Here is a 22432-nt window from a genome sequence, read left to right on the forward strand (position 1 = left end):
AGCGTATACACCTTGCAAGTAAAGATTTGAAGCTGGTCTTAATAAATTTCGTTCGCATTCTCCTGAAGTTCAAACATGGATTGACAACATATCAAAGGAAAAGTGGAGCTTGGCTTATGATCATGAAGGGCGACGTTATGGTCACATGACGACTAATTTGTCTGAGTCAGTGAATAAAGTTTTAAAAGGGGCAAGAAATCTCCCAATTACTGCCCTTGTGAAAGCAACCTATAGTAGATTGGTCGAATATTTTGTCAAACGGGGTGAAAGCGCAATCAATGACATGAACAATGGTAAAAGGTATTGTCGTAAATTAATTGAAGCTATAGAAAAAAATCAACAAGAAGCATCTTCACATCAGGTTCGTCGTTACGACATACAAAGTACAAGGTTCGAGATTGAAGAGGCTTTTAATCTAATGACACAAAGGGGAGGTCATAAGTGGAGTGTGATATTATCTACACGTGAATGTGAATGTGACAAATTTCAGGCATACCGATACCCTTGTTCACATGTCATAGCCGCTTGTGTTACTGTAAGTATAGACTTTTGGCAGTATGTTGACCCTGTATATACTCTGCAATATGTTGTGAACGCATACTCATCTCAGTGGTGGCCGCTTGGAAATGAAGCAAACATTTTACAAAATGATGAATGGAAGTTGTTGCCTGATCAAGATAGAGCACGAGGTAAAGGAAGACCAAAGGCTTGTAGAATTAGAAATGAAATGGATTGGGTTGAGTCACAACCGTGACAACGATGTCGGTTATGTCGAGAACCAGGTCATAATCAACGTCATTGTACTCAACAAAGCAATGCTAACATTAATCATGACTAGTACCGTATGATTGTAAAAAGTGTGGTAGATTTTATTAATGTATGTTGTCTTATTGTGGTATGTTGTGTCATTAATGTATGTTGTTTGATTAATCTTGTTTGATGTCGAATGTGTAGAATGTGGCAAATTATAAATGAGTCGTGCATTTAAACAAAAGCAAACATTAATTAACATCATCTAAAGTTTTCAAATACAGTATCATAACATAGTGTCAATCATAATTCAATGACTGCTCGTGAGGTCCCTCCTCATGAGGTGTGAGAATGCACTGTCAATGACGATCTCGCGCTCCACGGTGAGGGTTACGTCTCACATCAGCTCCTGCTGCATCTGAGGCTGCAATGAATTCAGCATTAAGATCAATTCCATGGTCATGCACAGGTACCATTGATGTTGTTTGCTCACTACATCCACTTTGATGAGTGCCTACACCAGGTGCACTCGGTGTGAAAAACATAGGCTCATATGGAGGAGGTGTCATGAAAAGGCTAGCGTCAGGAACATAAAATTCACCGTTGAAAAATGGAGATGCAGGAGGGACGTTTGATTGCTGTGATGAGTGAACATAAGATGACTGTGTCCATTGTAATTGTTGAAACGGAAAAGGTGGTGGGACATAATAAACACCATCTCCTCGTTCGGGCAAAGGGGGCAATGTAAAATCTGTGGCCTGCAATTTTAAACACATAAGTATGTTCAAATGAAACATAAAGTGTTATAATTTAAGTTAAATGACCCAATGAAGCATAAGGTAACAATACCTGAAATGACGTTCGCCGACGTTGCAAACCTTTGCCTTCCCGACGTTGTTCACCAATACCAATGTCAATCTGAGGCTCATCTAGATTTCCACTCTGGATAGGAGGATCACATGAGGATGATGGCTCTAAGATACGTTCCTGCTCATTTTCCAAGGCTAACATCGTCTCACACAAATCCTTCATCTCCTCAAATGAAAATGTGTCCCTCCCATCATTACACAAGTAATAGGCCCTCTCATGAGCATCTCCCTGCATAACCATTACATTGAGATTAGATTCTATTAAACAAACAAAATCGTTTACTAGAATGATCTATACGTACAAGTAATGCAAACACTGCAGCATCTCTGCTCATCCACCGTCTAGTATGAGTATGGTACCACCGCATGTATTCAGAGTTCGAACTCAGTAGACCAATTTGCGGTTCATTACTCACAACCCAATCTAATCTCCTGTCCCAATGCTCTAGTACGCCCCTGAATTTTGACTCCCAATTGTCAGTAGTCTTCCCTCTAAGAGTAATGTCATGTAGCTGGTCTGGCTGATAAGGAGCATGAGGAATATGTTGTACCATCCCAAATTGACGCATGGTACGATCGGGCTGGTGCCATTCACATATTTGGAAACAAATAAGCGGCACAGTAGCTCTCCATATATGCATGCCCTCAGTGCATATGGCAGGCAAAGTATGCATCAAATTTATACTATATGGTTGCCACACAAACTGCAAGTGTACAAAATATTATTGTAATTATTAATAATATTTTATTGATGATAACATATATCATAAACAAATAACGCATACCTGATTACGTTTCAAATGATCAAATTTGAACCTAAAGTAAGCTAGATCCTTTCCCCCTTCCTAAAATTTTGAAATCTTAACCACCTATAAAAACATAAATATTACCATGACTATTTGTAATAAAATACTGTTGTGTAAATATTGAATGAAAGTTTTAATATTATAGACATACCGTGCACCATAAGGAAGATCATTCTGTGTGTAAGGGGGATCACTCGGAGATAGAAATGGGAACCTATCCCATGCCCATAGCATCACAAGTAGAGTCAATCCTCCAATACCAGACCGATCAATATTCGTGGACATGCATAACTCTCTGTATAGGAAGGCTAACGCTGCACTTCCCCAACTATATTGTCTAGTTATCTCTAAATCTTCAAGTAAAGGAAGGTACCTAACTGGGACCCTGCTACTAGAATGATCAGCTAACATAAACCCACCAATAAGTCTCAAAATATATGCTCTTGCAAAGCGAGTTAGCTGAATGGGATTTTGGTTGTGCAACCCAACATGGGAAAAATGCTCATCCAACCAAGTAAGTTTCAAGCTGCTCCCCATAAATGCAGAATTAGGTGGTCTAATTCCCAATAAATCTTCAACAATTTGTGCCCTGTCACCTCCTGTAGGGGCAATAACTGGTCTTCCATCAATACGAAGACCCATCTGAATAGCAATGTCTTGAATAGTAATAGCACACTCTCCAGGGGGCATGTGAAATGTATGGGTCTCTGACCTCCATCTTTCTACCAACGCTGTAATCAATTGGCGATCAATAGGAATACTAGCCAACTGTGCTACTCCAACAAATCCTGCTACTGTCAAATGAGGAATAATCTCTACTGGTACTCCCTCCATGCTAGCATGTATGAAATGACCTCTTCTCACTCTCAATATTGGGTGTTCACGACCATCCCAAATATGCTCTGAAACATGAATAGACTGATAGCGCAGTAATGAACCATCTTCGGGGCCGGGATTTAACACCTTACTACGAGACGAAGATGATGCCATCTAAAATCTATATAAACAAGTAAACTATTAACTTCAAATTTATAATATAAGCAACCAAATTTAATAAAAACAATATCATTTTAGTATTAAACAATTTGTACCTTCAAATAATATTTTTCTAATTATATTTTTTTGTTATTTTAAGATAATAATATTTGTATAACAATAATAATATCATCATCATTTTTACTTTTAAATACAGTTTTTTACATAAATAAAACGAAAAATCAATTTTAATTTAATTATTTTCCTATTTTTCTCTTTCCCTTTTTTTTGTTTTTTTACATGCATAAAATTGTAATTTATTATTATTGATTAAAATCATTTAAATAACTACAAACTTTTTAAAATATTCAAATGTCTAAATTAATATTGATTTAATATTTTTGTTTTCAGTCATTTATATTTTAAAATAATATTTTCAATTTTATTTAACTTACATTGCTTATATATTCATCTTTATTTCACTTAATTCCTTATATTTGACTCTAATTTTTTTTAATTAATCTAATTTATAATTATTTGATGCATAACTATATTTTAATCTTTCACAATTTTAATTTATTTACTATTTCTTATTTATGTGACATAATATTTGTTGAAATATTATTACAAATTTAACAACTGCAGATTCTTATAATATAAATTTATTAATTAATGTTTTTCATTCTTATTATTTCAATTTTATTTTTTTATTCATAATTTTATATTTTATTAACCTTATAATAATAATCACACATAATTTTTCCTCATATATTTATTCAATTTAATTCTTTTATATTTCTTATTTAATTATTTTTTACATAAGTAACAAGAAAATTATATATTTTAATTTAACTATTTTTTTATTTTCCTATTTTTCTATTTTTCTATTTTTTACATGCATAACAAAATCACAAGCTAATATAAATTTTTACTAACCTCCTTTTGCTAAAAATCTGGACCACCAAAAGTCCCTCTCACAGTAGCCTGGACCACCACCGATTGCAATATTCCTGGGACCAAAAACGGAAGCAAGAATAAATATTTTATATTTATATTTAATATACACTATAATGTTTTTTTCTTACCTTTCAAAGCTTTAAAAATATGCAAGCCGTGCTTCTCCACTCCACCTCCACCTCCACCTCTGCGTTTTCAATTTGCAAAAATTTTTCACCAAAGAAGATGAATAACAGAACCAGAAGCACAAAGGAGACCAATCAGTGTGTGTCGGTCCTGAACAACCTGACACTGGTGTGAACCGCTCTCTAACATGACTTTTGAGAGCGGTTTGAAAGTAACCGCTCTCAATAGTCGCCTGTGTCGCCATTCTTTCAGCCGATACTTAGTCCTGTGTCGCCAACATTTTTTATGACACTCACAAATCACCCTAGACAGGGAATTTTTCGTCAAATAACTCCATACGGATAAAATGTCTTTCATTGGTTTAGAACACCAATGGAGACCAATTCACCATAAGCTGCTGCTCCTCAGTCGCACCAAAAGGTATGGGTATTGATCCTTCTTTATATATATAGTGATGCAAACAGTAAAGACTTTAGAAAAGAGATGCGTGGAGAGTGGGAGAAGTACACATACAGACTCGGGTCTGTGGATGATGTTGGCGACGGTGGAGATGATTTGGGAGAATATGGAAGAGATGTCCACAGCATCAAGGTGAGGCACGGCATCTTCACTTCACTCTCCTTTTCTTCAACAAAAACGATATTGCTTACAATAATTTTCTTATCCTTTCTTTTTGACCTGTGCTTCCTTCCATAGTTATTTTCATAAATTCCATCATTAGTTGTTTTTAATAATTAAGCACGCAACAAGTATCCCCCATTCTACGGCCAAATAAAATATAAAAAATTATATTTTAGAGAAAGGTCTTTAGTTAATTAACAAAAGTTATATTCTAGTAATAAAAACACAAATTAAAATATAAAAATTGTAGACGTCTAAAAATTTTAGCTTTTAAAATATATGTTCATTCCTTTATCTGTTGATCATACAATGGTTAAAAGTGTTTGATTTCTTTTATATAATTTTTATTGAATCTGACTAAATTATATGTAAGTTCAGAATGAAGTTGACTGAAATTTATTATGACATTAGTTGATATTCTATTGATTAAAAACTATCAAGAACTTAATATTCTCTCTAAGGAAGAATATTCCTTCCCAAATTGATAGTTGGAATTCATATTTAATATTTCGTCCCCTGACAATTTTTCAATAAACAAAACAATTTTTCAAAAATTACATAACTAAATAGAGCATGCTTCTAATTTATTAAAAACAACTCATAATTATACAATTTTCAATAAATGTCAATAAAAAGTGTATTTCTAGTACTCTTTATTTCAGTAAATTTCATCCACTCCTAGAATGTCAGGTTTTTACAAATAACTACATATATTGATCTAGTTTTTTTAAAATAATTATTTATTTTAACTAATCTTAAAAAAAAAAAATCAACAGTGACTTCTTCAAATTTGAACATTCCAAATCACGCATTTACTAATAAAAATAACCCGCACTTAATAGAATATACATTTGTGATTCATTGAGGATCAAGGCAAAATTTTGCATATTAATTACCATCTAAATTTGTCAAATGAGGAATTTTCTCTTCAATTAGGTAGAAATTATCAGACCATGATAAGGCGTTTGGTTTCTTTTGTAGACACTTATTTAACTGTATCCACTGCAGTTTCAATGGTAGTCTTGATTAGGACGTATGAGTGTAGCCTAGTTCCAACTCAACCCTAAGATTGGAGTTATACTATTTATCCTTGCAGTTTAGACTACATTTTTTTACGGTTCCCATTCATATATCTCATGTTTTTACACCAAAACTTAAATAGACGACAGAGAAATTTCATCAAATTTAAGGAGACGTTTACCTAATCGTGCTGTTTTAAAGTCTACCTTCTCAAAGACCAATCTTTTGTTTGGTTAACCTGGTTCGTATAATTTTTGGTCAACCGAAAAGAGCTTATAAATCCACCATTAATCTAATCTTAGAACTAAAAAATAGTATTAGTAGTAATAGGAAAAGGATCTACCACGTACTATCACCATGGTCTCAAGTTAAACCATGCATAATTCACCATTAAAAATATTATCATTTTAAGGTCACCAGATAGTGCTGTCCAGACACAGCATCATAAGCATATTCAATCCCCTTTTGTCCTTGAGCTAAATCAAATTAAGATGGCAAAATGTCCTCAAAGGGGTTATCAGAAATTCAGAGTACTTACGAAGTGACATTAACTATAGAGAAAAGAAGGTTCTAGACAGAATAACGACTTCATCCAACATCCATGGCACTGCTACCAACATGGAATTCAGAATGTAGACCCATTCCATCCAAAGTTGGAACCCTGCAGAACACACAAAACGCAATCAACATTCAGTATCAGCAAAGAATATGCGACCAAATATTTTTTGGGCATAGAAAATTTTGGTGTTAGCATCAACAAGAAATTGGTTGGATTATTAAGTAGAGCTTATAGCGGCTACTAAAAGTTTTGAACAGTGAGGATTTATTTACATGATCTAGTGCTGGTGTAAAGCATGCAAACATTGTGCATATTCTTGACTCTGATGGGCCTAAACAAAAAGGAAGAAGGGAATAAGAAGAGGGTGCAAGGTAATGGCCCTTCTTTTGAGGACAACTAGAAGTCTAGATACTTGCCTTAGTGTCATAAAACTTCAAGAAGAATCGTGACTTGGGCACTGACAACTTGGTTTCAAGAATTGAAGCAATGGCAGCACTGAGTTTCTTGTTCACATCTGGGTTAAGACCGCCAATAGACACCAATTCACCATAAGCTGCTGGCTGCTCATTCCCACCAAAAGATATAGGCACTGATCCTTTCAATACAATCATCACATACTGCAAAATCAAAAGGGTTAACAACAATTTGAATAACTCAAAAGAAGACAAGTTCATGTTATATTGACTATCACTCCATGGTAGCAGCATCCCTCCAATAGCATCCAGAAAATTCACTCGAGAAGCATGTGATTGTAAACGAGCAGCTTGACTAATACATGATCGAAAGCACAAAAACATAACTTATATTTCTGATATGAAGGTGAAAAAGAGTAAATCATGGGATGTCACTGAGTCATGTTCAACACAGGGTGGAGAAGCTTAACTTGACAAATTAAAAACTTCATCCACTTATTGACTTTATAATCCGTCGTAATACAGATAATATTTCATTATCCATTTTAAGCATGCATCGAGGGATTTGCTGGTTTTAAATAACATACATACTCAGATCATTCCGATTTGGCAATTTCTACCAAACACAATATTAACACCAGAACCATCAATTTAGGGCCAGTTCGGAAGAAGTATGGACAGCTTGTGAAAATAACTAATGATTATTTTTTTAGAAAAAACTTATTTCACAAAATTTATCGATATAACTTATCAAAATCAGCTGATTTCAGCTTATTCCAATAAATTGTATAGTTAAAAAAAAACCTTATTGAATATGCAAATAATTAATCTGTGCATCCAAACAGACCCTTAATTCAATTGAAAAGAAGCTTCGACAAGCAATCAAAATTATCAAAACAAAATTCCTATCACCACTATCCATATAACCCATAACCGAAGAATCAGATAACAACAGTAACAATAACCCTATGTCTTAGATAACAGTTCAATCTTCATTTGAAAACACGAGAAACTAAAAAGGAAAAAGGGGATAAACACTCCGCTAATTCTTACATATAATTGTAAAAACAAATAGAAGAGAAAATATTACAAAAAGAAAAGAGAACCAAAGCGTGAAAACCCAGAAACGGAAATTTCAAAAAGAATCCAAAGCACAAAAAAAAAAAAAGACGTCACGGAAGCGTTAGAGAGAGAGAGAGATTGCGTACAGCCTCAGGTTTGCCAATAAGGTTAGCGACGGAGGAAGTGGCTTCGGAGAGAATAGAAGAGGTGTCAACGCCGTCAAGATTAACGTTGGTAGAGAGGTTGAGGCACGGCATTGTTTCACTCTGCAACTGATGTATTCTCCACCCACTGATGCGAACGGTGAAAAGTAGGTACTGTATCTCCAATCTTGTTTATATGGAAATGAAAAGGTTTTCGAAATCTCCAAAATGCCCTTCATCAAAACCCACATTTTCTCATTATTATTATCTACTATACCTTGGTCATTCAATTCAAATAAGAAGATAAAATAGTCATATCAACCATATTATTGGGCTGTTCGGATAGCCTAGCCCTGTCCGTGTGAACCAAGCTAATTCACCGAACCATTTCTTTTATATATATTTTTATAATTATATAGAGTACTATTTATTTTGACCAATCTTTTTATATTAAATTAGATCTACGAATTAAAAATTAAAAATAAAATAGAAAAAATATTTTAAATCATACATCCATTATATAGAAAACATTATTGATAAATTTTGGTAATATTAAAATATGATATCATTTTATATGTTTATTCGTTATATTATATTTAGGCTCAAATATGTATTTTATTTTCAAAAAATATATTTTTATTTTAATTTCTATGAAAAAAATATTATATATATTTTTATTTTTTTTCTGTGGTTAGAATTACTTGATTAAACGTTGACGTGACATAATCAAATTATGTCACATGTTTATGACTCGTTTGTCATGTAATTCCTTGAAAATAATTTTATAACAGTAAAAATCGCAAAAATATATTTTAATAAAATTAGAGATTTAACAAAAAAATACAAATTAAAATAATAAATAAGGTAATATTTTAAGGAATGAAAAATAATTTAATCCTTATACTATTTTTGGAAGTAGCTGTAAAAAAAAAAAAGCGCGGCCCGTTGAGGTTCATTCGGCCGACAAAGGGATTGAGTTGGGCTAGTAAATGTTTAAACCGTAACTTAATCTGTTTAATCAATAGTGTGCTAACTAAAATGAACTAAATTAACTTGACGCTTCTAAGTGAAAAATGAAAATCATGCTTATCTTTCTTTCTTATGTGCACTTTATTTTAACCTTGCAATTAGTTATATGTTAGGAAAGAAATGAAAAAGAATGATGACAAAATTAACTCAAAATCAATGTGTTTTAACTAATGTGACAAGACATGTTGAAATAATTTATTTGACTATATTTTACATATATAAAATATAAAATACGTTAAAGAAAAAAAATTTAACTTTTAAAATTTATATATATAATAATTCATAACTCATTATAATAACTTATAATTTTTTATTACAATTTATTATAAAAATAAAAATAATTAAAACTCAAGAGATAGAAGAATTATCACATTTATTAAAAAAAGTCATTACACATGTTAAGACTTTTTCATAATTCTTTATCTAAACATGAATTATTTTAAAATATTAATTAGTAAAAAATTACTCTCTTGTCAATATATCTTGAATAGTTTAAATTATGTTTGTCAAATCCAAGTTATACTTGAATTTTTTTTATATGCAAATGTTTAGCAATATATATATTAGATTATTTGTCATGACTATCTTCGTTGTAGAGAATATTTAGTCCTTTATCTCGAATAAAATTTAATCTAACATCAATATGATTTAATTATATTAGATTTTTAGCTAAGTTCAATGCATTTTGACTTTCATAATAAAGAACACCTTTTTGCAAATACAAACTCAAACTATCAATAAAACCTTACAACCATATACCTTCTTTAACTCAATGACATGTACTTCACTTTGTAGACAAAGCAATAGTAGAATGAAGTATTGCTTTCCATTCAATAGCACATCTAGAAAGAATAAAAATATAACATGTCAATGATCTTTTCTTCATAATATCTCTTTCATAGTCAAAATTCACTAATGCAACTATGAATTTCATTAGAACCATGAACCAAGCATATATCACTAGTACCTTCTAGATATCACATAATTCATTTTATTGTCTCCTAAATGAGTTTTTCCTAGATTATTCATAAATCTGTTTACCACAATAACAACATAAACCAAATTTGATCTAGTGCAAATCATGACATACATCTAGATTCTAACAAGTTTAAAATGTCTTGCCAAGAGAGTATTTACCAGCTTAGGATTTTCTATGTGAAAAAACTGCAATAACTTGTCAATGTATTTCTTATGTGAGATACATTAAGTAGACTTGCACTTCCTCTCTCCCTAAATTTTTATTCCCAAAATTTTCTTGGCTACACCTAAGTCTTTTATCTCAAACTCATTACTCAATACTATTTTGAGATCATTAATGTTAACTATGTTTTTTTTTCCTACAATTAACATGTTATCTACATATAACAACAAATAAATAAATAAATCATCTAACCATTTCTTACAATAAACAAAATTATCAAATTGATTACAAACAAAATTATGAAAAATCATAAAAACATCAAACCTTTTATACCACTATTTCAGGTTCTGTTTTAAACCATGTGAGAATTTTTTTCAGCAAACATACATAATTCTCCTTTCTAGCCTCAAGCAACCCATAAGTTGTAACATATAAATTTGTTCATTTAGATTTACATGCAATAAAGCAGTTTTTACATCAAAATACTCTTACTTCAAATTTAAAATATTTACCATAATTAAGAAAATCTAGATAGTCTTATGTTTTACTGCTGATGAAAATACTTCACAACAGTCAATTTCCTCTTTTTATAAAAAATCTTTTGTCACAAGCCTTGTTTTGAACCTTGATAGTTCAACTCTATGAATTCTTTCTTTCTTCTTAAAAACATGTTTGCAATCCACTAGCTTTACACCCTTTGCCAATGGTACTAAGTCCTATGTATGATTTTTCTTAAGTGATTGCATCTCTTTACTATGTCAAGGCATAAGCAATAGAATTAGTATCAATAACATTAACCATATTTGCATATCTCACAATTTTTCGGATTTCCTTCTTTGTTCTCCTTGCTGCTATACTTTATAACTCATTCTGTACTTTATTGGGCAAATTCAAACTTTCCTTGTTTGGGACATCAATTTCAATCTCCACTTTAGATGAACTCTCTTATTTAAACCTTTATTAACTGCAAGATTTTCAACCTTCTCTTTTTGGCCACTTATAAAATACTTATAAAATTAACATATTTGCTAGTAATAAATTTGTGCATCATATTCTTTTTAGTTCATCACAATCTATACACATTAACACCCTTAGCATACCTAAGAAATATACATTTTAATGTCTTTGCCTCTAATTTTTCATTATTCATATGAGGATAAACAGGATAATCAAATATACACAAGGCAAAGTAATCAGAAAGTTTACTAAACCATACCTCTTGATGAGTCTTTGAATCAATTGTAGTAGATAGAGATCTATTAATCATAGCTAATAGTATTATTTCCTTCAATCCAAAACTATTTTGAAATACCAGTATTTAACCACATGCAATAATCACGTTGTAGTAGTGTTTGATTCATTTATTTAATAACATTATTTTCCTAAAGTGTATTATTCATAGTATAATGTCTCACTATGTCTATCTCTTTGCAGTAATCATTAGATAGTGCATTGTATAACTCAAATCCATTATTTGTTTTAAGAGTTTTAACGTGTTTACTAGTTTGATTTTTAACCATAGTCTTTTACTCCTTGAATTGCTTAAACACCTTAACCTTGGTCTTAAGAAAGAACACCCAAATCATCCTAAAGTAGTTATCCATAAACATCACAAAATATTTGTATTTTTCATAGGACCTATTAGAAAAGGACCTCATAAATCAAAATGAACATAATGTAGAATTTTGGTAGAAGTATGCTTTTTATGACTAAACTTAAGTTGCATTGCTTGCCCATAACACAAAAATCACATGACTTTAATTTTATAGTCACTACTTCACCTAACAATCCTCATTTGGTAAATACTACAAATTTTCTATCACTCATATGCCTTAATATATGATGTCACAAATTTGTATTATCAGTATGTTGCTCTAAAGAATGAGTTATTGACACCTTTCTGTCAATAGAATTGCCAACATAATGTAATTACCATGATATAATCTTTCTTTCATCACAACTAGAGCATCTTTAAAAATTACAAATGTCGATTCTTTCTCAAAAAATTGTACATTTGTTTATCCAAGGTACTAACAGAAATTAAGTTTTTTCGCAAACTGGGAATATACCTTTATTTGCACTAGATCACCCCCTTTCAAATTAAGTTTCTCATCATTTTCTAACTTCACAATGTCATTTCACTTTTTAAATGAAGTAAACAATGCTCTCTTAAAAGTCATATAATATGAAGCACTAGTGTCCATCACTTAAGTATCAGCAGAACTAATAGTACTAACCATAAAACCATCTTTGTTATCCCCTTCATCAGAACTATAATTGTAATCATTTGCATTAGCTTGTGCGACAACTATATTGGCTTTAATTTTGTGGTCTTCATTAAACCAGAGGTTGTCCTCTTCAGTTCTTTAGATTGCTTATCATCTTACATGTCGTTAATAGTAATATTATCTTTGTCATATAGCATAATATCAACAAAATGCTTAAATAATTTCAACATAAAGCATAATAGAATAATAGTCTAATCTTCATCATCAATTTTAACCCTAACATCTTGAAGGTCTAGGATAATTCAATTAAAGTTGTCAAGAGGATCTCTCACATATTCTCAAACATCTCCAAGGTATACAAAAATTGCTTCTAATACAAGCAATTGTTTAAATATTTCTTTTGATATCTTTCTCCAAGTTTGCTCCACATTCTTGCAACTTTTTTTTTTCAACTACTTTTTTCGGAACCTCATTAGTTAGGCTCAATGTAATCATATTATATGTCTTTTTCAATATCACTTTCTTCACTTCATTTATCAAAGTCATAGGCAAATTTTTTTTTATCGTTTAGTATCGTTGGACATCTATAATTCACTAGAATTGCTTTCGTACTCAATTTTGATAAAGTAAAATCATTTGATCCATATTGTTATGTGAAACGAAAAAGTGATAGAAAAAAACACATAATTAACATGATTTAGTCAATGTGACCTACATCCATAGGTAGATTGCGAAAATTTTATTTACTATAATTGTGAATACAAGATACATAAAAAAAAATATTTTATGAGCTTTTAAGACTCATGTACACAATAACTCATAATTTACCATAACAACCGATAATTATCTATTACAACTTATTAAAAAAAATAATAGTTAAAACTTAAGAGATATAAGAAATGTAAAATTTATCAAAAAAGTTATCACACATATTTAAAGCAACTCAATGCAATAAAATATTTATTTATTTTAAATAAATTAAAATTATGAATCTATGACAAGATTTTGATGATTTAATTGACACTTAGTTGCTAATAAATTTCAATGTGTGCTTTTTATAAAGTCAATTTCTATTTTAAGACATCTCAACACAATAAAATGGTGTTTATTGTAAGACTTTCTAACTAAATGAAGTTTCTCATTTGACAATGCTCTCAGTAATCATATGTCCATCCATAGACTTTGATCTATTATAAAAAAGATAATATCATATGGAAAAATTGTCAGTGTCAGTATTCAAGATTTATACTAAATAAGTAAAAATAATAAAATTAAAAAATATTTTAATTTTTTAATAAAAAATTTTAGATACTTAAAAATAAATTTTAACTATATTTTTAATTCTTGTAAAAGTAGTATATTTTAAAATTAACTTTTAAAAAAATTTGTTAAAATTTAATTTATAACATTTACAAAATAATAAACATTAGTGCATACCATTAATTAAATTATGTTCAATAATAAGTCAAATGAGTACTAATGAAATCTGAATATCAAAAACAGAAATAATACAGAAACGAAATTAGATAAATAGTGACGATTGCAAAAGGAATCAACTTGAGTTGTTGAAGCAATGATCAAAGGGGAATAACCTAATATCAGAGAGAATTAAGTTAAGAACAAATACGGAAAGGAGAAGAGTTTTTAGAAAGAGGAAGAATTATCAAAGAGAAGATCATAGCACGCTCATCTCCTATTATTTTGCATATCCTTTCAATAAGACATTCTTCCTCTCGATTCACGCTCTCCTTTTTGTTACCACACTTTTTGAATCAGTCTCCACGTGTCCTTTCTCACTAACTAATGTTGCATCTCTTTTCATGTCATCATTCCCACTTGCCCACTTGTTGCATTACCTTCCCTGCAATAACAACCTTTTTCACAAGGTTGAAATTAGGATAAGTTGAACGAATTTTCTCAAGATCTTCTTAGTTAGATTCATGCAAATTAGTAGAATTTAGTGAATCAAGACCTGAGGAATCTCAACATTATTATGTAGTATGACTCGATAGGCTAAAGCTTGCACATGTTGAACTATTGGGCCAAATTCAATAGTAGTCAATAAGAATGACATGTAATGTTGCAAAGGATTGTCTTGGAATTCTTTTAATAAGAAAATATGAAATAACAGATGAATTCTTGTAGTCTGAGATAATTATAATTTATATATCCAATTTGAGCCACTACTTCAAAAGGACCAAAAGATTTCATACCAAGCTTCTAATTTCTGTGAAACGCAATTGAGTGTTGCCTGTAAGGTTATAATTTCACCAATGCATAATCACCAACTTCTAACTGAAAATCCCAGCATTTATGATCAATTTGTTGCTTTATGTAATTTTGGGCCTTAAGCAAATTAATCTTGAGCTGTTATAACACTGCATCACATGATTTAAGAATCTCTTGTATTTGTATAAGATACTGTAAATAGACTTTATAACGAGTAGCAGTAGGAGGATCACGACCAAATAAAGCCTTGTAAGGGGACATCCCAATATTGTGATGCATGGAATAGTTGTATCAAAATTGAACCCATGGTAACATAGAGAACCAAGACTTAGGATTGTCAAACACATAGCACCGTAAATACATCTCGAACGTTTTGTTTCAGACCTCAATCTGCCCATCTTTTTTAGGATGGTATGCAAAACTCATAGTAAGAGTAGTTCCTTAAGCTTTAAAGAGATTCTGCCTGAAAGAACTAATGAAAACTTCGTCTCTGTCTGACACAATGGATTTAGGGAATCCATGAAACTTGACTATATTACTCACAAAAGTCTCAGCTACACTCTTACTAGTGAAACTAAACTTTAAGCTCACAAAATGACCAAATTTAGTCATCCTATCAAGAACAACCATGATGTTAGTATAACTATGAGAAGGAGGCAAATTTGTGATGAAGTTCATAGCAATGTCCAGCCAAACTAGTTAAGGAATAGGAAAGGATTGCAGCAAATTAGCTGGAACTGCTTGGGCAACTTTAGCCTTTTGATAGATGTTGCACTATCTAACAAAGTCTCTAATATCTTGCTACATACACAACCAATAAAATTGAGAACAAATTCTTCTAATTATTTTAGTGCTTCCAGCATGGCCTCTTACCTTAGATGAATGAAACTTCTGTATAATCTGAGTAATAAGATTAAGATCTTGATGAATCATAATTCTACCTTTCCTTAGTAAAAGACCATTGTGAATAGTAAAATTTGCAGATCTTACTAGATAATCAGTGCATTCTTTGAAAATTTTCATCAATTCCTCATCCTTTTGACTCAGTGTAACAATATTTTGCAACTAATCACAAGTACATTTAGACCAAGTAATCATTAAACTACGAGAAAGTGCATTGGCAGAAACATTTTCTTTCCCTATCTTGTACTAAATAGTGAAGTCATAACTAGGGCTATCCATCGAATTGGGTAAACCAACAGATTCGATAATGCAAACTAATCTAAACCGAAAAACAATCCAAACAAATATTTAACAGGTCTAATCTGATCCAAATCGGTCAAACCTGATGTGGTTTGGTTCGGATAACAGGTGACACTATGCCAACCTGATCACCTGGACATATACCTAATTAACCCGATGAATACAACTTGATGAATTTCAATATTTCTTTAATTAGCTACTATTTGCTAACTAAGTGTTTATGTTATTGTAGGGTGGTGAAGGGCCAAGAGTGGTTGAAGAAATGAAGACAAAGAAATGAAAAATAAGTGCTTATGTTATTGTAGTGTTTGAATTATTTTGGCTTTAGAGATCTCTAACACTTATTTTGAATTTGGTTTTTTTTTTTTGAATTGAGACTTGTTTTAAATTTGTGTATTTGTGTCAGAATGTTGTGTAATTGTGTTGAAATTATATGTCAAGAAATATTTGAATGAAAAAAAAAATGACATTTTCTATTTTTTTTATACGTTTTTTATTTTAGGTTATTTAATCGAAGAATCGGATGATTCAAACCAAACCAACCCATTTTGATTGGTTCAGATTATTTTTTCTCCCAAACCCAAATCCAAACCAAACCGACTTGTGGACATCTCTAGTCATAACTGAGAAAATTTGGCAGCCATTATTGTTGTTCTGGAGTGTGAGGATTTTGCTATAAAAGTGCCTTGAGACTACGTTGATCAGTTTTAATCACAAACTTGTGACTAAGAAGGTAATGTTTGAACTTAGTCAAAGCCTATGTTATAGCATAAAGTTCTCTAATATAAGTGGATTGCTTTTGAATGAGTAAGGATAGTTTTTTTAAAAAGTAAGTTATGGGATGTTTGCCTTGGCTCAAGATTGCTCTAATACCCGATCCTGAGGTATATATTTCTAACACAAAAGGTTCCTAAAAGTTAGGAATATTCAACACAGGTGCAGAGGTCAAAGGTTCTTTCAACTGACAGAATGCAATTATGGCTGAATTCGTCCAATTGAAGGAGTCCTTTTTCAAGAGATCGGTCAATGGTGCTAGTATAGCTACATAGTTCTTAACAAAATGCCTATAATAACTAGTAAGACCCAAAAAAAAAAAAAACCATACAATTGCTTTAGATTAACAGGTTGTAGCCATTTCTTAATAGCATTAAGTTTACTAGAATCCATAGCCACCCTTGAACCCGAGAGAATGTGGCCTAAATAATCAATCTCTTTAACACTAAAACAACATTTAGAAAATCTAGTATATAGCTATTATTGTTGTAGAGTCCAAAGTATGACCTCTAAATGATACAAGTGGTCTTTCCAAAAGGAACTATAAATTAAATTAATCCAAATGGTATTACAAGCCACTCATAATGTCCATGGTGAGTTTGAAAGGCTATCATATGTCTATCCTTTGAATTCAACAAAATTTGATAACTTGACCAAAGATTCAACTTCAAAAAGTAACATGCATCAAACAATTCATCAATAAGTTTATCCACCATTGGAATAAGGAAGTTATCCTTAATGGTGACCGCATTCAAGACCCTATAATCCATACAAACCCTCCAAGACACATCTTTCTTCTTTACCAAAATTATTTGAGCAAAAAATAGACTTTTACTAGGTTGTATAATTCCTTCTTGTAACATACTCTCAACCAGCTTCTCAATCTCCTCTTTTTGACTGTAAGGATAGTAATAGGGCTTAACTTTCACTGGAAAAGAGCCTTCCATCAAGAAAATAGAGTGATCATGAGTTTGAGTGGGGGAAAGTGTTGTTGGAGAGCTAAAAATTGATTTGTAAGTGTGAAGTAACAAAGTTAATTCTGGTTCCATATCAATAAGAAGCTCTATAAGAGGAAATTGTGGAGAATTCAAATCCAACACTTGCATACTATAAACTTCTGCAATAATGGACTAACCTTCGGATGTGGGGCAAATGAACTTGCACAATAAGTTGATCCACTTCCCCTTGCAGGTAGTCATCTTGCCTTCATGCATAAATTTCAATTGTAAAGTTGCATAGTCAGCTAAATGAGGACCAATAATTTTGAACCCGCATGCTCCTAAAATCAAATATGTGCCAAAAACAGGTAAGAGAAAAATAGGTAAATTGAAAACATTGCCCTGAGCCTAGATAGATAAATTATGAACTAGACTCTCAACAGTCATTTAATTGCCATTCCCAACCATAACCTTAAACATAAGTGCTAGTTAAATAAAAAAATTTCAAAAATTTAGTTATACGTAGTTGTAAGAAGTTATCGAAGCTGCCCCTCATCAATTAAAACTTTGATATGTAATCGTCAATATATGTTACAAAATGGACAGTGCCCACACCAGTCCCTCCTTTAAATGCATTCAACGACAAATGATGATGATGATCTTATACTACAGATGCATGAACCTGTAACTCGAAAGTAGGGATTTTAGTTTATTGTATCATGGTATCATTTAACCCATCTTCCTCATATAGTAAGAGCAAATATTGTCTATTTAGACACATATGACCAAATATAAAGTTCTCATCACAAAAATAACACAACTCTTTCTCTTATCTGCATTTCTACTCAGTTAATCTGCTTGACATTACTATTAATACGTACTGAGGGACCAGGAGGAGTAGGCAACAAGACAGGTAAGGCTTGTTTAACTACAGGCTTACCCTAAGCATGTGTTTAGAACCAATGAGAGGAAGATATAGGGAAATAACTTGTATTAACAGCAATAAAATAAGGTTTGAAATCAGGAAAATATATAATCTCAAACAATTTAGCTAAAGCAATAGCTCTTAGAAGTGAAGTTGGTGCTTGTGAAACTACGTCTCTATTAGCTAAGAAAGCAATTCAATAGTGCTTCAAGAGGTAACCTAAATGATCTATTAGCTAAGAACATGACCTAAAGATAGTAGTCAGATACAAAACCTGATTATTGTAGTTTAAACAAATCGGTCATGGGAGAATTGAATGGAGAAGGACCAATTTGAGACTCTAAAGCTCGCATTAAATTAGTCTAACAAGTAATTACATATATACATTGAAGCATTTTGAACCAAAGAATAACATTCTGATCAAAGTAAATCGCTGCAATATTCATTCTATATGTATCTAAAGTGTGGTGGTAATCTAAAAACTTCTCGACCTTAAAAATCCAATTCAAGAACATAGGAATGACCATTAAAATGAGAAAAACTGATAGAGATATCTTTTATCGATAAAGCTGCATTCATCGAAGGAACAATGTAGGAGGATTGATTTGAGGTCGAGCCACCATAAGGCTGAGACTGGTTCTGCAATAAGAGATCAATAATAGCTTGTAACTAATCCATACAACTTTGCATATCAACATAAACTTGCTTTGTATGATTACATTGAGCTTGGTCATGCAAATCTAAGAGTTCCATCATTCAACAAAGCTCTTCACCATGAGTACGCATTTCGGTCTGTAATTCCTTTAACCTGGTGTTCTTAGCCATGGAGGAGAATAAAAGCATCAATGAAACAATATAATGTCTACATATCAGAATTTGAGTTCAAATGTTGTAACAAGACTACTAATGAAATCTAAATATAAAAAATAGAAATAATGCAGAGATAGAATTAGAGAAACAGTGAGAATTACAAGAGGAATCAGCTTGAGCTCTTGAAGCAATGATCAAAGAGAGTCAAGTTAAGAACAGATACAAAAGAGAGAAAAGTTTTTAGAGAGAGGAAGAATTATCAGAAAGAATATCATATCACACTCATGCCCCATCATTTCATATATCCTCTCAATAAGACATTCTCCCTCTTGATTCGCACACTCTTTCTTGTTACCACACTTTTCATATTGGTCTTCACATGTATTTTCTCACTAACTAATGTTGCCTCTCTTTAATGTCATCATTACCACGTGTGTCTATATCAGCAACTAGCTCAGCTTGATCTTACTCACTTGTTACACCACTCCTTTTGATATACTGTAATGTTTTACTATTTTTATAACAGCTTCTTTGTCATTGAATTGCATTCCAACATACAATTTACTATATATCTTCGTGTTACTTACTAATAGCGAATAAAAACTAATTAACAAAACTAAAATTAATCTCACTAGCATAATTAAAGATTTCACATACCTAAGTTTCTATACTCTAGAAACTCATAAGCATTCATAGCATCAAAATCTTCATCGCTTTTCTCATCACTTTGATAGTCTCCTTCAAAGTCATAGTCATCACTTTTATTATTGTTGTGTTTCGATTCATAGCATGGTGCTCGCAAATTCTTCTTGAATTTCATTATTTTTTAAAATAACATATAACTCAATCATACCACTTGGAGGATGACGTTGCTAATGTATCTGAAATATTTGTTGAACATTATCATCTTTGTTTATTTGAATTGTATGATATTGCATAAAACCACCAAATTTTGTCACTTGATACATAACACTTTTTTATTATTTTTGGAAACAAAACTTCATGAACATGTTAATAAAGTCAATAATTTAAATATTCAAATGATATATTATATAGAATATATACACATGTTGACTTCTCACATGCAAATATTACACATTTATTCGTATTTGTTATAATCTCACCATTAAAATAAATTACAAGTGCCATACTCATTTTATTTCTAATAAACACAAGATTTGAAGACACTCACTTAGAAATGTTTCAAATGGTTTTAAGGACAAGTTGCTATGAATTGAGATTATAGTATTTGTAGTCTTACTCATTAAAAATTGCCAATGACGATTTATTATATTTTTAAAAAAATTTCATTGGTCAAATATCACCATTAGCAAATTTTAAAAATTTAAAAGCTTTTTGTTTACATTAGAAGGTCACAAATGATATTTTTTTCTATACTTTTTCTCCTTTAAATTTGTCGATGACAACTTTTCTTTCTAAATTTTTTTTACACTATAAAATTGCCGTTGGTGTTTTTTTTTTTAAATCATATTTAAATAATTTTATAAAAAATATCATATTTTAGTAATTTTATTAAAAAATCATAATAATAAAAAAAAAAAAACTCAGACAAAGGGCTTATTAAATTATGAATTAAAAATTGACCCAATTTACTAATGACTACGTAGCATAACCTTGAAATTTGAGCTTGTTCCATATAAACACCCATGTTATATTTCACTATTATTCATTATTTAACAACATATTTAGCGATTCACTCTTGCAGTTGGTTTAGAGACCATAAGAATGTATGATTCTTTTTAATAAATTTTAATTTATCTTTCAACGGCTAAATTACTGACTGATTATTTGGTCATGATTAGTAATTAATTTAGAGACTAAAAATTAAATTAATATAATTGAAAATATTTAAAAATAATTATTTAATAACTAAAGTAGCAATTAATTTTTAAAAAAATTTAGTGTTTGATTCTTTAATAAATTTAGAAAGAAAAAATAGTCACTCAGTTTAGAAATTAAAATTTGGATGGAAAAAATAAAAATAAAAAATGTAAATTATTTATGTATGGAGGAAAATAGTACCGTGCTTTCATCTTATAGATTATAAAATTAAGTATTGTTGCTCCACCAAATACTTGTTGACTTTGTATGTTGAAGTTAAAACCGAAAAGTTATAATCAGCAGTTATTCGCTGAAGAATTTTCGAGTCCATAATGATTACATGCAATGAATTGAACCATGGATGAATTATGATGTCATAATTGTTTATATATGAAATTGAGTTGGTTTTTCTAAGACCGATCTTTAATAACTTTTAGCCTGCGCACGCTTGAACATGAGCAGCCACCTATTCCTTGTAACTTTCTTTAAGTTTTTCTTTTTCTCTATTTTTCTAAACCTAATCTTTAATCACTCTATCTGATGTACGTTTTAAAAATATAAATAAAAAACCAAAGCAGAAGATGAAAAATATAAACAGAAAATAAAAAAGAAGCATTTGATCGACAATTAACTAACAGTAACCGAAACTCCATCTGATATGGGAAAATGATTATTGATTAGTATAAAGGTCTTTTGACGCATCAATTTGCGCGCAAGTCCTACTCAAATCGTCATTATCACTTGCATATGCTGACAGTGCAAAGTGACCTTTTTTCCCACTTTTTCTTAATCTGCATCTAAGAAATCGTAGTATACGTATTTTCAGCAGCTTCGCACGTTAACTGTAAGTTGTGAGTGTATTTTTGTTTAAATGATTTTTTTTGTTAGTTTAAGCTAGATAACCAAAAAATAATTTTTTTGTTTAAGTTAAAATGTTCACTTAAATAAAATAAGATAAGAAAGTAATTTTTATTTGGTAAAAAAAAAACTATTAAGCCAAAATTGCATAAAA

The 22432-nt window shown here is 30.9% G+C and overlaps 1 protein-coding gene across 3 annotated transcripts; it reads right to left on the reverse strand.

Moving 5' to 3' along the window:
• Positions 1 to 988: 988 nt before the first annotated feature.
• On the reverse strand, positions 989 to 8468 carry LOC113861158 (macrophage migration inhibitory factor homolog). 3 transcript variants are annotated; one of them, XR_003504130.1, is made up of 10 exons: positions 8305 to 8462; positions 7100 to 7300; positions 6663 to 6785; positions 4486 to 5161; positions 4337 to 4410; positions 2577 to 3422; positions 2405 to 2488; positions 1922 to 2323; positions 1600 to 1848; positions 989 to 1508 (listed from the first exon to the last, which is right to left on the reverse strand). XR_003504130.1 is itself a non-coding variant. In XM_027493777.1 (10 exons), exons 8-10 carry the CDS (start codon positions 2291 to 2293, stop codon positions 1110 to 1112), a joined length of 1020 nt encoding a protein of 339 aa, XP_027349578.1. In that variant the 5' UTR covers positions 2294 to 2323; positions 2405 to 2488; positions 2577 to 3422; positions 4337 to 4410; positions 4486 to 5161; positions 6663 to 6785; positions 7100 to 7300; positions 8305 to 8468; the 3' UTR covers positions 989 to 1109. The 3 variants fall into 3 exon arrangements, 2 of the variants coding, with proteins under 2 accessions (XP_027349578.1, XP_027349579.1); XM_027493777.1 differs by having other exon boundaries at positions 8305 to 8468; XM_027493778.1 differs by lacking the exons at positions 989 to 1508; positions 1600 to 1848; positions 1922 to 2323; ... (2 more) ...; positions 4337 to 4410; positions 4486 to 5161 and having other exon boundaries at positions 6474 to 6785; positions 8305 to 8464.
• Positions 8469 to 22432: the final 13964 nt, after the last annotated feature.

This window comes from Abrus precatorius, unplaced genomic scaffold (assembly GCF_003935025.1).
Source record: "Abrus precatorius isolate BTA unplaced genomic scaffold, Abrus_2018 Scaffold3, whole genome shotgun sequence".
Taxonomy (NCBI): domain Eukaryota; kingdom Viridiplantae; phylum Streptophyta; class Magnoliopsida; order Fabales; family Fabaceae; genus Abrus; species Abrus precatorius.

Coding starts and splice junctions, on each gene's coding strand:
- LOC113861158 (XM_027493777.1), bottom strand. CDS start 2,293: ATGCATACTTTGCCTGCCATATGCACTGAGGGCATGCATATATGGAGA. Junction 1,849..1,921: donor CTGCAGTGTTTGCATTACTT/GTACGTATAGAT, acceptor ATGGTTATGCAG/GGAGATGCTCATGAGAGGGC. Junction 1,509..1,599: donor GTCGGCGAACGTCATTTCAG/GTATTGTTACCT, acceptor TTAAAATTGCAG/GCCACAGATTTTACATTGCC.